This window comes from Pholcus phalangioides, unplaced genomic scaffold (assembly GCF_987345545.1).
Source record: "Pholcus phalangioides strain wild (caught in Gottingen) unplaced genomic scaffold, Ppha-v1.0 ptg000010l_1, whole genome shotgun sequence".
Taxonomy (NCBI): Eukaryota; Metazoa; Arthropoda; class Arachnida; order Araneae; family Pholcidae; genus Pholcus; species Pholcus phalangioides.
The window spans coordinates 26,314,403-26,331,875 of record NW_028301603.1 but is presented as its reverse complement, the minus strand read 5'-3'; the positions used below and the strand labels follow the sequence as shown (position 1 = coordinate 26,331,875).

The window sequence follows — 17,473 nt, the reverse complement described above, 5'->3', positions numbered from 1 at the left end:
TCATTTCTTGTTTTGGAGCTGTGTGACAAGCCATATGTTGTATATGTAGGGTTACCAGGTTTCCTTAATTAGGAGGACGTGTTTTCCTTTTTGATGCATTTCAAACGTTCTACGTTTTAGAAAATTTGCCCATTTGTTCTCATTTTCAGGTTTTCAGAATTTTTTCCCCCACTCTGAAACATTTGCATGAGATTTTTTTTTTATCCTTGCATATGTTTACATGGTTTGACCAATTGCCATAGAAATCCCCATAACACAAGAATCTATGTTGCCTCGAAGCAGGGCTGATGCTATTCTAACCAAGGCCTGCTTTCTCCAGGCTAATATGAAGAGAGGGAGTTCTGAAATAGAAGCCTGCAGCAAAGTTTTTTTTTTGCCCTTTCAACTCGGAGTTGGTGCTTTTTTTCCCTCCTAGAGCAGTGCCCTGTGTGACTACCAGCCCAAGAGCCGCCTCTGCTCTATATATATATATATATATATATATTTGCCACCATCTCGAGAACACGCATATAAAAATATTGCGTTTCAGCTCTCACCCCCTTATCCCCATCAAGAAAAAAGCAGCTGTGAGTATATGACTTACCTACCAAAACATTATGGTTACTTCAATAACGCCTACTTGAATATTTATTCTTCACCAAGGTTACCAGACATCCTTACATAGGAAGACGTAATCTTTTTTGGTGGAATTTTAAATGCCTTCCTACAATTTTGGAAAATTCACCCATTTGTCCTCATTTTCACGTTTCTACAATTATTATTTTTTCTGAAAAGAAATTTTTTCACATATGTTTATTCATTGATACAAGAGCTTTTCTGTATGTTTTTCTCGCACATGTTTGACCAGTCACCGTCAAAATTTCCCAGAATACAAGATCCGAAGTTGCCCCTGAGCAGAGCAGATGCTATTCTAGCCATGGCCTAGCTTGCTTTGGGATAATATGAGAAATAGGGCTCACCAACAGCTGGTACTGTAAACTGAAATGAGGAGAGAGAAGTGGTACCTCTTCTATTCAGAAATTAAGAAAATAGAATGGAAACAACACTCAATGTAAATCGCTTCTGGAAAAAAAGCAATACTCCAGAAAGAAAGAACCTTCGGAGGATAAAGCTTAACAAAGCTTTGAAAGCTTTCAGAAATGTTAATAAATGTAACAAAAGACAAGGTTCTTGGTCAAAAATCTTTTTCCATACTCCAAGTGATGCGATGAAACTAACCAGTTGGTGGAACAATAAGCGAAGGAGATTGATCACTATTTGTTTGTTTTTTTGTTGATGTGGATGCCATAGCTGCCAAGTCTCCAGAATTTTAGCTTCATCGCTCGACCTCCCGAAAAGTTCTTAAATCTCCCAAATTTTTACAAAAATCATAAATCCCTAATTGTCCCTAAAAATTCCCTACTTCATTTAAAAAAATCCCCGCTTATGAAAACAACCCCTAAGGAATTTCTTGTGGAGCATGAAGCTTCTTTTTTCCCTTTCGAAATGACGTCGATATAACAAAGCATGAATACTGATAAGCAAAAACATATTTAATCAATTTTAAAGATACTTATTCTGATGAATTTCCTTTCATCAAACGTTCCAGAAGAGGGCAGACTTTTCCTTTTTGTACAAGTTGTGTTACGGACATAAACATCGGTCATGGAAAGACTGCCATAATCACTCGTTAAATGGAAAAAAAAAACATCAAGCAAGTGTCACAAAGTCAGTGTTCTTCAAAAATTGACGGTGTTTTCCTTCATCTTCCGATGATTTTGGGTCATTCGCGTTGAATCATTTGTTCACAGCGTTGCTGATTGAACACAATATTTATTTTTACATCATTGAAGTTTTGGCCTCCAATTTCACTTGTTTTTTGCGTAGGAATTTTATTCCCAAGGGTTTAACTTCCATGTGTGTAAAATCCCTATTTTAATTTGACTTCAGTTTTTGAGTAGGGATTTTATTCCCTACATTTTAACTTTTATGTTTGGAAAATCCCTATTGTATTTATTAGGGAGTGGTTTTAGCATAAAATACGGGTTTGCGCGAAAATCTCCCGAATTTTCATTTTCAAAAGTTGGCAGCTATGGGATGCACATCCTAACGTAATACAACTGTGTTGTAAGCTGGCTTCATGCAAATCATCAGAATTACTGTCACTAGCCTGATTAATTTATGTCTGCCTCCATAATTATTTTCTAGATGCATTTCCACTTCCCTTTTATAATTTTTTTAATCCCTTCCTTTAAAATGAGAGTTTAAACTAAGAGAAAAAATGCATGAAAAAGAGGATGCCTAGACTTGAATATTTTCAGTGCACATGGTTAGATTTGTATCATTTAACTAAACAGTTTGGATACATGTTCTTTCAGTGTAAATTCATGGCATCAAACTAAATGGTCTGGACATTCTAGGAGCTTATATTTTCCATCTGTATGTATGAGGCAAAAATGAGCTGATAAAATCACAAATGAATGGGGACCCTTAAGAACCCGACTGAGTTGTTGTGCTTAGCGTAAAATAAAAATCTTTAGTATCTCACCTTGTAAATTCTCATGTATCCAATTGGGCCTTTAGTTAGTATCAGCCATCGATCAGTTTTTGTCTTTTGTGCAGTGTTTCTGGAATTTTTTATAAAATATCTTTAAATTCCGAGCAGTACCTGGAATGAATTAAATGATTTTACATAGAAACCTATGGGAAATCAAGTTACAGCTAATGAAGATGTTGGCTTGTGAATGTGATTCCGGAATGAATAATCTTCATTGGCCGAGGTATCACTGTATCTTTATTAGCTAAGGTATCACTGTCTTCCTCAATATAATCTGTATTACAACTGGAACTGTCTTATTTTTTTCATAAATCTTTTTGTTAAAGTGACAACCTATAATTAAAAAAAAAATACTTAGATTTATTTATTTCTATACATCTTTTTCAATTAGCTTATTAAAAGAAAAGTGTTTTTTTCTTGCTCATATATACTATATGTATTGAACTTACATTCCATGTCTTTGTTTAACATAACCTTACGTATTTTCTCACAGCTCCAAAATATACAAAGTATGATTAGGTTGACTAAGGGAAATTTAGAAGCTTTGAATGCCAGATTTGCTGAGTATCAACACCCACCGTCTATGTATATAACAGTGAGTTTTGCAAAATTTTTTTACTCTGATTTTTTCCCCCATGTATTCAGAAACCCTTTTGTTTTTAGTGAGTTTAACCCTTGTGTTTTATATTTACCCTAAATGTAATGCTTGCTGCTGCTTTTTTCTTATTTCATGTCCCCCCTCCAGTCCTCCTGCAGATTTTTAATTTTCCAGAGTATGTTATGGTTTTCAATTAGGGCTCGGCATGCCCTTCCCAGAGGCTCTGCTTGAGAAAATAAAATAAATCAGTAAATGTAATAAATAAATTTAAAAAATGTATGAGACTCTATACCATAGAAATTATATACAAAAAACGCTCCGTGTGTCAAAATAGGTTGAGAACCGCTGTTTTGTACTATTTCAGAATATGTTATTTCAATTTTATTTTTTTGCTCTGTTGTTGATAGACAAACACCGCTGAAATTCCTATCCATCATACCTTTTATTCTGAAAGTTGAAATCTTAGAAACATTGAAATAGAAATTAAAGAAAAATACATTTAAATGGAAATCAATTTGCATGTGGGCTTCTTTTGTTTTTAGGCTAGTGGTGCAATTTTTTTTTTGAAGAGGAATGGCCCCCATGACTCCTTAAAAACTCCTTACTTTTCATTTTGAAAATTTTGTATGAACCCTGTGTGCGTCCATCATTTGGTGTGTTTTGTTTTTAGTAGGTGGTGCCATCTATTCGGCAAATTGCTAATGTGTGTACTTGAAACTTGATGTATACATATTTGTGTTGTATGGTCTGTGTGATCATCGTGGTAACAGCTATTTTTCAAAGGGGTAGCCAACTCAAAGTTGGAAAACCTTAGAAAATTGTATATTTATCCGTTTACCACTGTGCAATTGCAGGTTCCAAACCCAGATTTTCAAAGGCAAAATCCAAGGAGGCCATGAGGGCCCATGTCCCCCCTCCCCCCCATCTCCCCCAAGAAGGTCAAAAATTAAGAATATGTTTGTAGAAAATGAAAATATTGGGAAAAAAATGCATTCTTAAATTTCTTAAGTAATAAGCATTCTTAAATAATTTAAAGTTCTTTTTGAGTGTTGACTCACAATTTCTGTGGAAGAAATCCTTGTGCCCTCTTCCCCAAAAGCTGATTCCGTGTACACACTCCTGATTTTCACGATGTGAAATTGCGACTACTGTATAGCTGCTAGATGACAAAACTATGGATATTCAAGGTAGAGTTTTTGCAGATTGTTTTTTTTTTCAACGATCTCGAAAACATTTTTACAATTTGAATAGGATGTTCTCCAATCTTTTATGATTTTTCAAAACATGTGCATTCGCAATCTTGTAGGAACAAGGCACCATATAGATTGAATGCTAGTAAATAGCTGCGAAAGTACCATAATTTCTGGTATGTAACTGGAGAGGAGAAAATCCACAGGGGAATAAAAACTCTGAAATTTGAAAATTTGGTATACGGCCCCCCTCATTCAGGGACGCAACTAGATATCTGTTATCTTATTCTTCAACAGCCTGTTTATATATCAATACAGTACAGTAAAATGCTTTATTTGCACTTCAAAGTAGTAAAACAACTTTTTCAAGGGTGTGTGATCATCATAGACAGTAGAAAGAAGAAAAAAAAAAGGTGAGGTGGGGGGCTTATTTTCTCTCTATTTTTTTTCTTCTTGGTGTTAACCAAATTTTTATGTGTCCTTTTCAAAAATTCAGAGTATTTGACGTGCTATAGCATGTCAGGGGCATCTTTGCCCATATACTTTCAATTTCACTATTGTGTATGTTACACTCTCTAGCCTGCAAACATAATTTCTTTTAAATCAGGACGTCCCACACTTTTAAATTATCAACTATAATTTTTCAAAGCACGAAGTCCATCAACTTATCCGAAAATGCTGTAACATTTTTTGATTCAAAATGTTGTTGGTCATCAAGACCTTACGAACACTGTACCATACGTGGCATCCACCGATGGCTTCTCGGGATATGGCTTCACAAGGTCCATAATGCTACCCCATTGCTGGGCCCACATGTCCTCTAAAATATGTGCCTGAATGGGTCCTTGTTCTTGAATCGTCACTACCATAATAGTTCTTGAGCCTCTCAAATTCCTAGAACTGTTTCCTGATGGGTTTAACGGTGACATCTCTCCAAGATTTCCACAAGCATGTCAACTCATTATAGTCACTAGTTTCTGCCATGGTCCTCCTTAGATCCAGTTTTATTTGTACATTGCAGAATTGCAATCTCCCCCCCCCCCCCTGATTTGCGATGGCAAATTCCTCCAACTTTCTTGCGTTTGAATTCGCAGATATTAGTGATGCCGAAATTTTCAGTCATCTCATTCACCAGCTCTGTCTGCCTTTTGTATTTATCCTCAGGCAGAGATGGCATCTTGTCATATTTTTCAATACTCGCACTCACACTGTCCTCACTTTGTTCTCTCACAGGGGACTGCCTCTTGCCAATGTCTACCCGGATGTTCTTGTAATCATTCAACTTATCAGCAAGGATGTCGGGTTGCTTGAATTGAAACCGCTCGTCAATAAAATGGTCTAGAATCTCTGGCAATAATTTCAGTTTTATCTGATCCGTAATAATCAAATCAGACAGTTCTTCAACAGTGGTAATATCCAAGCCTCAGATCCATTCAGTGAAGAAGTTTCTAAGTTCATAGGCAAAATCACACCACATTGCTTCGGATGGCTTATTGTGCTTCGTGAACATCTATCGAAACTTCTCGGAAGTAAGATTATGTCTCTTCAGCAAAATGGATTTGACTTGGTCATAGTCATCTGTTTCTTCATTTTCTCTAGCTATGACTTGTGCCGCATCATAAGGTAATAGTCCAATCAGGTATGAAACCCATAGTTCCTTTTTGATTTTGGTTCTTTTCGCTTGTTTCTCAAACAGAACTAGGTAGAGGCTGATCTCGTTGCTCTTGAGGTCAAACTTTTGTAAAATGTTTTGTAGCTCTAGTCTTGGCCTTGTCCATGAGTTAATCAGAAATTCACCTGCGGCACAGATGCGCATCCTTTCATTTTCTAGTTGCATTTTTTTTTTTAGTTTGAACACCATTTGATTAATTTGCAATTTGTCTCTGGCTTCTTTGTGTTTTCTATCATTAGGTTCCATCTCTTTCAGTTTTCTCTCCTCACTAGCTTCCATCTTTCAGTTTTCTCTCCTCACTAGTTTCCATCTTTCAGTTTTCTTTCCTCACTAGCTTTCACCTCTTTCTGTTTTCTCTCCTCAATTATGGTGTTCAAAAACTCTTCGATGAACTCTTTGTCATAGCATTCTGCCTCAGTTATCGCGGATTTGAGTTGATATACCTCCATATCCATAACATTTTCAACTCCCATTTCCATCGCGATTTGCTGCAAGTCATCTTTTTTGCCTCTGGTTAAGTAAGCCATGTTTCCCTCAAAGAAAAAAAAAGCAAAAATTATTTTTTTATAAAAAAATGCACACTGCACTTTTTCTTCTTTCTTCCAGTGGCAGTGAAAAGGGGGGGGGGATATTTTCCAACACTCAGTGAGTCCACTTCGTGTTGCCTTCTCACAACGAAAGTTCTCTTCACGTCACCCTCTCACGACGAAAGTTTTTCCCTTTGATATTGTCCAATCTATTGCTCACTATCCTACCGACTGCTTCAACGTAGTGTCCCTAGGTTCTCTGAATAGTAAGCACTTATCGAAACAAACTTGACAGGAATTTATTAGTAAAAATTAAAAGAAAGAATGTACACTGAAGACGACGATCCTACTCAATCGTTTTCACACACATTTCTCCCCCTTTTTTATTTTTGAATGACCCTCTTCAGTTCTTGCAATTTTCGTTCTCCTCAGGCTTATTCCTCTTTCTTTTTCTCTTGAGCCGTATACCGTATTGTTACTTCAAGGTTTTACTGTGAGACGCGCATACAGAACACTACAAGTGCTTTTAGAATTCTTATTTGATGGTTACTTTAATTTACATGAGTAATTAATGCTAATGGCATGAAATTTTTTTACCCCGCTACTTTTTCTTTGTTTTTTCTTCCTTGTTACTATAACATATATTTTTTTTCTCTTTTCCAAGGAGTATGAGGATCTGACCAGCAAACTTAATGAGTTTCAAATGCAGGAGCAAAGGCTATTAGAAAAGATTGGTGCTGAACAACTAGCAAGGATTGAGAGAGAATCTCCAGATATCTGTGAATCAGAATTTGATGAATCCAAATCGTACAGTGATTTAATTTTGCATAAGACACAACTTGCAACAAATAATAATCAAGTTAATTTTACAAATTTCAGTAAGTTTTGTTTTATTTATAAAATTGTTATTTTCATCCAAGATGAATAGACACTTCTCTAACTAACATGTTCAACAAACTAATGAACATATTTTAGTAACTCTAGTACAGTGGTGCGCAAACTTTTTGAAGAGCAACCCCCTTTCAACCAAAAAATTTATCGCAACCCCTGCATGCGCTGACAATCTGTTCCAGTTTTCCGGGACGTCCCAAATTTTTGTTGGTAAGTGAGCTGTCCCGAAAGCTCTTTTTGGAACGCTTGTTTCGATTTTAATTAGGCAATATTGACTTCCAGAGATATTCAATTTTTTTAGATATCATATAAATATTTACTTTGTTTTTTGATGTACTTTGTGTCCCGTATGTAATACAAAGGTGTAGCGAGGTGTACAGTTCTTGATTTTTGTATACAGAGTGATCAAGAAAGAATCATCCGATTTGATTCTTCTAAAAAGAATCAAATCGTATCTTATGAAATCTTATCATTCGAAGTGATTCTACACTTGAAATCGATCATTAACAAAATTAACAAAACAAAAATTGTTTATAAAACATTAGTTCATAGACATATTTGCCCCCGAACATTCACATATCACTTATCATTCTATTCTGTGTTTTTAATTTTTAAGAGATATACAATTTTGAAATTGGGTGATTTTCTCCAAGTCACCCTGTAAAAGTACTATAGTTTGTTTCAGGTTAACTTTGCAGTGGAGAGAAAGGTAGAGAGTGTATTCCTTCGCCGCAAAATATAGTTCCCATACATCGGAGGTTTCTGATGATCATTTATATAGAATATTTCAAATTTTTTTATGATTTTGAAAAAGATACTGAAAAAATACCGTTTTGAACCAATGTATATTCGTTTAAAATTTTTAAATTAGAAAAATATTGGTTACCATTATCAAAAATCCATGGCGAGCTCAAGAACATTTTGGCGCGATTTCCAAGAAATTTTCCCCGCCAATATTACTATCGTGCTTTTTTTTTTTTTTTGATTGCTCAGAGAGAATTATATATATATATATTATATCGTCATTTTGTTTAATTTTTTCCGATACAATTTTTCATTCAGTTTTGCATGTAGTTATAGGCCTACACACCCAGACGAATATTCAATCAGGTTTTTTTTTCTCGCGAAAATAACCTCCAACGAATTCAGATATTCACTCATAGATTACAGGAAGTGTCCCTCTTTCACGACAGCGCCGATACCGTTGTGAAGGCTCTCTTTATGGGGGTAGGTTACGGTTCCAGACCCCCTCCCCCTTTTTTTAAAATATCTATTTCTTGCCGTGTTCGTAGGATAGGGGTGGTTTCTGAATTCCAATAGCCGATAGCGGAGAGTGTTGACATAAGTAATGTCTCTTTTTCACCCACACCAACTTCCTCCCCCACAACAGAGGCTGTTCCTCCAGATGACCCTTCAGTGTCTCTCCAGATAAATATAAATAAGCAAGAGAGAGAGAGAGACCCACAATGGTTTAGGCTTGCAGTGTATTTTTTTCTTCTGTGACAGTTGTATCTTGCTTTTCACCAGAGATAGACACGCTAAAACGTTCTCCGTTCCTTTTTGGCAATAATGCATAAAGCACGTTATTGAAAAAGAAGAGGAATTTTGGATTGCAGGTGGCCTGATGGAACACATGTTGGAGCAACAACAATTAATAAGTAATAGAGAATCCGATAGTTCTACAACGTCAAGTGAGGATTCCATAGAATGGGAATCCGTGAAAAATGACTAAAACTGTAGTGATAACAAGTCGCATCGACGTATATGCGTTCGGGTGGATGAGCGACGGAAATTTCGGCAAGAAAAGTGAGTAAAAGAATTCTAAATTTTGCCTTATCATTTTTATTATTATTTGGGGCTATTCCCAAATTCAAACGTGAAAACCGGGTTAATAGGAGTTACTAAGATACTTTTCAATAAAAAAAAAATGATTTCAAAAATCGCAACTTTGATTTCTGAAAGTATCGACAATGATTTTTTTTTTTCATTAGCTAATTTTTTGTTACTAACTGACTGCAATTTTTTCTACAAGCATTACGTTACACGTAAAAAATATTTTTTTCTGCGAGATTGGCGAGAATCAGCCATACCTCACCGAGGCCGCGCATCGATACACAGGTTAAGAGGCTTTCGTTGTCATAGCAACGAGTGATGCGGTTCCCTCGTAGCTTCCTCTTCACTGCAAAGTTAACCTGAAACGGACTATAAGTTGATATTGTCTGTTGCATGCCAGAAGCAGGAATGTAAAAATTTTCCTCTTTTTTTATTAGCTGTTTGGATAGCTTGTTTTGCTTTCTAACTTGCGCCTGAAACGTGAATGTAAAACAAGTATTTCAATAATGCCCTATTGAAACATGTTACAGAACATTTTAGGAAAATAACTTGTAGAGTAGCATGGGTAGAGAATATTGCCCGTGCTACTCTAGTAAAGGTGGTTACCATTAGTAAACATTCAAACGTCATTTCCCATGTTTTTTTTTTTGCAAGGACAGTGCACATTCGTGATTCTGGCTTGACGGAGCCGATAATATTGATTATTGTACCAGTAGAATTTGTTAAAATTACATTGGCTGATACATGGTAATTAGCTCAACTGAATAAAGGCATTCTTTAGTTTTGACATATTTTTAAATAAAAATACCAAAGTAAGCAGTCCAGTGCACAACAGGGTTTAAGCTACGGTTGCATTTTTCGCAAAATGCGAAAGAAAATCGTAGAATGCAAAAGTAGTAGCAGCCACTTTCGCAAAAATGTGTACAGGAGGTACGAAACCAGTAGACTTCCAACCATCAATCATTACATTAGCATTGCAGCATTTTGCTAAAGCTTTTTCCTCCATTTTCGCTTTTTTGTAAAAGGAATTTTTTTATCCAGCTTAAACCCTGGTGCACAACAATAAGCAATACAGCCCAATATGCAATGCACCACCATCGGCAGTACAGCATAATAAGCAATGTGCCACCATAGGCAATACAACAATATGCAATGCACCACCATATTCAGGGCACCGCATTAAGCAATACAGCACAATAAGCAGTGCACCACAATAAGCAATGAACTACAATGCATTATAAGTACTGCATTAGAATAAGCAATATGGCACGTGATGCACTAAAAATATGTAATGCACAACAATAAGCAATGCACTACTATTTACAGTGCACAACAATAAGCAATGCAGTACAGTATGCTATGCATTGCAATACAGCACAATACATGATGCATGGCATGAAGCAAAGCGCCATGAGACACAATGAGCCATAATACGTCATAAGCAGGGCACTTATTGCATTGAGCAATACAGTACTCAACTCTCTACAACACATAATACATCTCATTCAGTAATGCACCACTATTTACAGTACACCACAATATGCAATACGGCAAAACATGTGTTACATCACAGTAAGCAAAGCACTATAGTAAGCAATGCACCACAATACGCAATAATTGTTGCATTACAATAAGCAATACAGCACGCAATGAAAAGCAAGAAAACAATGAGATTCATCCTTGAAACCTCTTAACTTTCTCATGAAGGTATACTGTATGTTCAATGCCCCACCGTGGGTACCTGGATCCTGTGTTGAGAGCGCGGATGATATATACATACCTCTCGGTACATGCACAGAACTTGGTCCTGATGGGTCAAATGATTCCCGATATGTTCAGGCGTTAAATGAAACTTTACCCAAAATCATAACAGATTTTTGTAACAGAAAAACATGACAGATTTTTGTAACAGAAAAACATGACAGATTTTTGTAACAGAAAAACATAACAGATTTTTGTAACAGAAAAACATGACAGATTTTTGTAACAGAAAAACATGACAGATTTTTGTAACAGAAAAACATGACAGATTTTTGTAACAGAAAAACATGACAGATTTTTGTAACAGAAAAACATGACAGATTTTTGTAACAGAAAAACATAACAGATTTTTGTAACAGAAAAACATAACAGATTTTCATAACAGAAAAACTTAACTGATTTCCATCACATAAAATTGTCACTAATTTCCGTTGCATAGAAAAAATTGGTAAAATTTGTTGTTGATTTTAGGTGGCAGTGCCGCAGATGCTAGTCCAAAAACATCTCCTCGCTCTCCTTTAAAGTCTGTAGTACGGGCATTTTTACCAAATCAGCAGCGAACAACGGTAAGTATTAAATAATTGATCTGTTCATGCGTGTGCGTGCTTGCGTACGTGCATATATAATTGTTTTTTATATATATACAATGGAATCTCGATAACTTGACACTTGGATAACTTGACATTATTATTCCCTTGGTTGGCACAATATTAATTTCAATGTAGGGGAAACTCTAATTCGACTCATGTTTGGCTTAACTCTGCTTAAGTCAACTGCAAGTTTTGTCCCTTACCACAGCTGGTTTTAAAAATTGCCCATGTTTTACCAGTTCTAAGAATTTTTCGACATTGTTTGTGGGTATTTTGACAATCCTTTGTTCTCTATGATGTGTCCCTTTTATCCGTTGGGGACATGGGGGGGGGGGGCGTGCATGTGAAGAATGAATGTTTGAAACCACTTGGCCAGCTTATCATGGCATTTCCAGGAAAGGTCTTTCATTCTTTTCATGGTCATAAAAAAGTACGGATATTGGCTAAGAATGAGGAAATTTTTTTTCAGCATTTGAATCTTATAAACCAAGCAGAAAAAAAATCAGAATTCAGCGATGTAGAAGAAGCAACTCTTTCATGGTTCAAATCCCCTCGATCTCACTCAATCCCATTATCAGGACCAATAATTCAAGAGAAAGCAAAATATTTCGCAAAAAGTCTCAATCAAGGAAATTAGGAATTATCCCAAGTATGAAAACTTTCTACAGAAAATTAGACAAAAAATTTGTGAATTTGTGGATTCTAGAATAGATGCAAAAATTTGTTTTAGATGCTGGTGAAATGATTGATTGAGCATGGAAGTCAGGCACGAGTGCCACGATTCGGAACCGCTTCCATCATGTTGGTTTTGTGAGTCTTTGGAAAACAATTATTTCTTGGAAGATTCCTCTCAGATTATGTGTGGAGAAAGCATAAATAGTGCTATGGGTGATTATATCGAGGATGAATTTGTGAGTATTGACTTGATCTTGTGTAACTTCAGGACTTTTAGAAGATGACGATATTCTAGAATCAATCAACCAAAGCAAGTGCTTCATGTTTCGAAGAAATAGAATCACACAGAAAGTTCAGATGAAGTATCTGCACCATCTCTCCATGAACCATTAAAAGCTTTAGATGTGATACTTTGCTTCCGATGCATTCAGGAAAAATCTGAACAATCACAGGATAAACTAAATAATGTAGAAGTTTTGTTTTCTCTTCAGAAAGAAAAACAGGCAATACACTTGATTATTTTTCATAAGGTAAATTTTTTTGTACGTTTTGATTCTATTGAAAAACAACCCTGAATTAAAATTAATGAGAATTAACATTTTATTTAATGGAATTGTTCCTATGTATATAATTATGTACATAAAAGTGATTGAAAAAAATTTAGAGTGAAACCTTGTTAACTTGACATCTGCATAAGTCGACATGTTTGTAGATACTGGGTGTCGCGTTACAAAGAGTTTACTGTAGTTGTGTATTTTGTATGTATGATTGTTTTTTTTTTGTTTTCTGGTTAATAATTTAATCTGATGTTGAAATACATCAATTTTCCTCAAATAAATTAATAACCATGGAAATTTTTACTATCTTTGTTCATTTATGAAAAAATTCCAAAAAAATAATAGATGAAAGTTTAATAGAGCAGCCCCTTGTCTTGTCTCTCTATAATGTGCATTTGGATTTCCCACACCTTTTATTAAAAGTGCTGTTAAAAATTTAATTAGTATTATAACTTACATGGGGTCTTCAGTGAAACCATATTTTCACTATACAGTCGGCACTCATTATAATGACCCATTCATTCTGTTGAAAAGTGATGTATCGAAAGGAAAAATATATAGGAGGGTCATTATACGAAAACTTTCATAACTTAATCGATCATTATTATAATGAAATGATTGCTATAATGTGCATTGACTGTGTCATCTTTTTCTGTCTCTCGGCATGCATGGTATAACAAGATTTAGGTTTTCATCTGGGTTGTGGATTTCGAGACCCACAACCTTGTAAACCTGTCTGTTTGGGCAACATAAAAAAGTATCCATGTTAAATATTTTTTTATATTTTCTTAATGTAGTGAAGCTTTATGTTTTTACATTTTATTTTGTTAAAGGTTCATGTTAAACCTGGGCAAACTGTCAGAGAAGCTCTTTCTAAAGCTATGAAGAGGCGTAAATTAACTCCAGAAAATTGTATAGTGTTCAGATGTAATGGAAAGTAAGTTGACTTCTTTTTTTGTCAGCCTAGTGTAGCATAAGTACAGTGTTATATAATAACTAGAGTGCGGAAGTTCAGGCACTAAAAATGGTCAAAATAGGCAGGCAATAAGGTGCTAAAAATACATGAAATAGGCACTAAAAAAAAAAATTTATAATTTATGGAAGGAAGAAAAAAGAACGAAAAAAAACTGAGGTATTAAGAGTTCAAAACGAGCTGAAAAATTAGTTGCACTTAACCTGTTCACTTTTAATTAAAGTTTAAAATAACTGCATTATTATCGAAGTTAAATTGATTTCAAGCCCAAAAGAAAATGCTAGTAGACTCTCAGAATTAGGCCAATTCCAGGACCCCCATTACTAGTCATGGAGCCCGTAAAGAAAATTATCTGTGGGGCTTTTTCGAGTTGCAAATAATTCTTATTTATTTGTTGAATTGTTTGTAATAATCATCATTTTTATAACTGAAACATAGCTACCTTGTTTATGTTACCATACCTGTGGGACTACTTCAAGATTGGGGTTCTCTGTGGCTGCATCTGGGAGCACACACCTGGGAGTGACTCTGGTCAATTTAATCAGATACCAAATATGCATATAAAATAAAAGAGCCATGGTTGTTTTCAGTGCATTTATGATGTTTTAAAAAAAAATGAAAACAACATGGGATCCCAAAGCCCTGTCTGCTTCTATCCGCCATGCGGTAGCCATAATGTCAAATGATGGCCTCTTGGGACAGTCATCGATCAGTTATACATATCCAATACCTGAGCAAGACATGTTATATGAAGCATGTGGAGAAACAAATTTCTAATTTACCTCTGTTTTTCCAACATGGGCTGTGTCATCTGAAACACAATCATTCACAGGGTGTGGTAGCCCAGGTCGATAAGATATTCGCCTAAAGTACCAAAGGATGTTTAGAGGTGTCGCGAGTTCGATACTCGGTTCGTCCTTGTCAGAAAGCTTTCCTGACATGGGTACAACAGAAACAGTGACATGACCACAGAAAAAATAGCTACTGCAGGGAGCCCCCCATTGAGGGGTTAGCGCACCAACCTCTCGATGAGTATAAGAAACAAGCCTGCCATTTGGAATCTGCAATCAATTGTAGGTCTCGGTCTAATTAGCCCTCGCGTGCAGAAAATGATAATGGTGTGACAGAAATGAACAATCAGTCATGGCTAACACCATCCTGTCAAAGCAAAATTAATGCATAGCAACACCAAGTTTCCTTATCTCTCAGATCACTTATTCGCTTTTAAATGTGGTGAAAGGAGAGTGGGGGAGGGGGGTCTTTCCTGAGGATAATTGATACTAAGAGTTGGAAAATTGTAAAAAGTGTAATTCTTTTGTTCTCAATGCTCACAATATTCAAGTTCTATGGCAGGAAAAGTTCAAAAACAGCATTTTTAACAAAAAATCTAGGAAATAGGCAAAAAAGGCATTTATGGTATTTTGCCTGAACTACCGGGCTCTAATGATAGCATATAATAACATACTTCCTTAGGCAGTTACCTCTATTCTCTGGCCAACTTCCCTTTGCGGCCAGTTTTTCCTGGAACAGACAACAGGCTTCATACACATAATACAAAAATCACCCCTATTCTGCAGCCACTTATAGATAAAACAATTTTTTGTGTTTTTTTTCTTTGTAATGCATTCAGAGCTCTTTGTGTAACCTTGTAATCCTTATACATCTGCATAAATATCTTTTCATATCAATTGAATTTTCTGTTTATGTATGACACTATCAGGTTGGAAACATTTGTAAATAGGATGACAAGGAGGCTAATGCTATAAGGTTGCTGCTAGCTGGTGAGACAGTTTAAAAATTTGCTCCCGGGTCAACACGGTAAACCAGACAAATATAGTCTATGATCTTTACTGAATAGGTAAAGAATATGGAAGTTTTTTGGCTTTGCTGATACTTTCTTCACTTTTTAGCATGCACAGATTCAGTAGAATAACAGTGAAGGAGTGCAATAAATGTGAGGAAAGAGCAGGTACAGTACTTGCTATAAAGAAAAAACAGATCCCCGATAATACAGATGAAGGAATTGATCAGATGATCTGGTATTTCAAGTTCTGCATAAAATACAGTGAAACTTCAATGTACATAACAATATCGGACCAAGGGAAAAATATCTTTGTAGAGGAATAATCATTTTATATCGAGAGGCAACATTATCATTATGTGCCATCAAATTCATGCTGCTGTTATCAACTTTTCTAAATCAACATTCTTACTATCACCAAAAAATGTGCTTTTGAGTATTTATTTGCTGTAAAATATTTTAATTGATTATCTGGTAAAAGAAATTCAGTTAGATGTATTGCTTGTATAAAGGGATTTATTGCAATACAGTTTGATTTATCACACAAAAAGTAGTGATACCGAACACTTTCTGCAATTAGCTGATGCCCAATACCATTATCATTAGACGTCCTCGGAAAAATTGAAACATATGAGATAACAAAAAAAATTTACTGAAGGATATTTCTAGCAAAAAATTAATAAAAATAATAAACATTATAGCGGTTTGAAAATTTTTAAAAAAAAATATTGTTATAGAAGGGTTTATCATAGTAAAGAATATCATGGTGTCAAGAATAGTTTAACATTACAAGACTAAAGGTTATTTCCAACAAGATTTAAAAAAATATTGTTTTAGAGGGATTTATTGTTATATTGAGTGTCGTTGTAGCGAGGTTTCACTGTATATTGTTCTAAACATTGTAAATAAATTGAGCATAAGATTTTTTGTGACATTGAAAGCGGTCACCTCTGCCGATGGCCATTTCTTTGCCAAGTGGTCGTCTTAGAGAAGTTTCACTGTATTTAAACTATTTGTTCTTCTATCGTGCATGTTTATGGGTTTCATTTTGTACGTTATTAAGTTTTCTTCTTATTTTTCCCCAGTTTTTATATGTCCTTGGTTCTTGCATGAATGCAGTGAAAAGAAAGAAGTAATTTCTGATATCCATTTTAGTCAAAGGTTTCCCTTCAGACGTTGCGGGCCAAAAAATAGTTTTGTCATAAAGCCCAAAGTACAATGATACCTCTGCTTACAATCATGATTCGTTACAGAATCACACTCGTTAACTGAAATCTTTGTTAGCCAAAACATGATTTTTTATAGTTTTTATGGAAAATTGTTTAATTTGTTTCAGAAATGCCCCCAAATTTAAAGGAAAGTTTCATAAAACACTTAAGAAGCAGTATAGCTTTTCCACCTAACCCCTGATGGTTATGAAGTTGTTCCACAGAACCCTTGATGAATAAGGGTGTTTAACAGAACCCAAACTAATTTTGAATATCTCTCAAACTGGCATGGTATCCCCAAGGCTGTCCCGACATCAATGATATCCTGAGCCTCCACTTCTTAATTTGCATACTTCATTCTCAGAATTTTCAATAAAAAACAAACAGCTGTACCAAAATATCAATAACTAGAAACTTTTCTGTGGAAGTTCTCCGGGTTCTGGGATTATTAAAGTTTCATTAAAAATTAGAACGTAAATCAAATGTCACGGATTTAATCTGCGGAACCCCGAAAAAGCTCTCACAGAATCCAGGGTTCCACAGAACACTGGTTAGAAATCTATGCACTAGGGTCATAGTGAAATGTGAGAGGTGGTGTACGATGTGATATAGTCAGCTCATTTGTGTCTCTCTCACACACACAAGCAGGTGGAAAAAATAA

General features: G+C 35.4%; 1 protein-coding gene across 2 annotated transcripts in view; it reads left to right on the top strand.

The window, feature by feature from the left end:
- Raf (serine/threonine kinase raf oncogene) overlaps positions 1-17,473 on the top strand; it is a 99,635-nt gene that overhangs the window by 9,546 nt on the left and 72,616 nt on the right. For both annotated transcript variants that reach the window (XM_089237942.1, XM_089237943.1), the window contains exons 2-5: positions 3,030-3,131; positions 7,188-7,401; positions 11,480-11,574; positions 13,664-13,767. In XM_089237942.1, the coding sequence (XP_089094068.1) occupies positions 3,030-3,131; positions 7,188-7,401; positions 11,480-11,574; positions 13,664-13,767 (515 nt within the window). The remainder of the gene's footprint in view (positions 1-3,029; positions 3,132-7,187; positions 7,402-11,479; positions 11,575-13,663; positions 13,768-17,473) is intronic.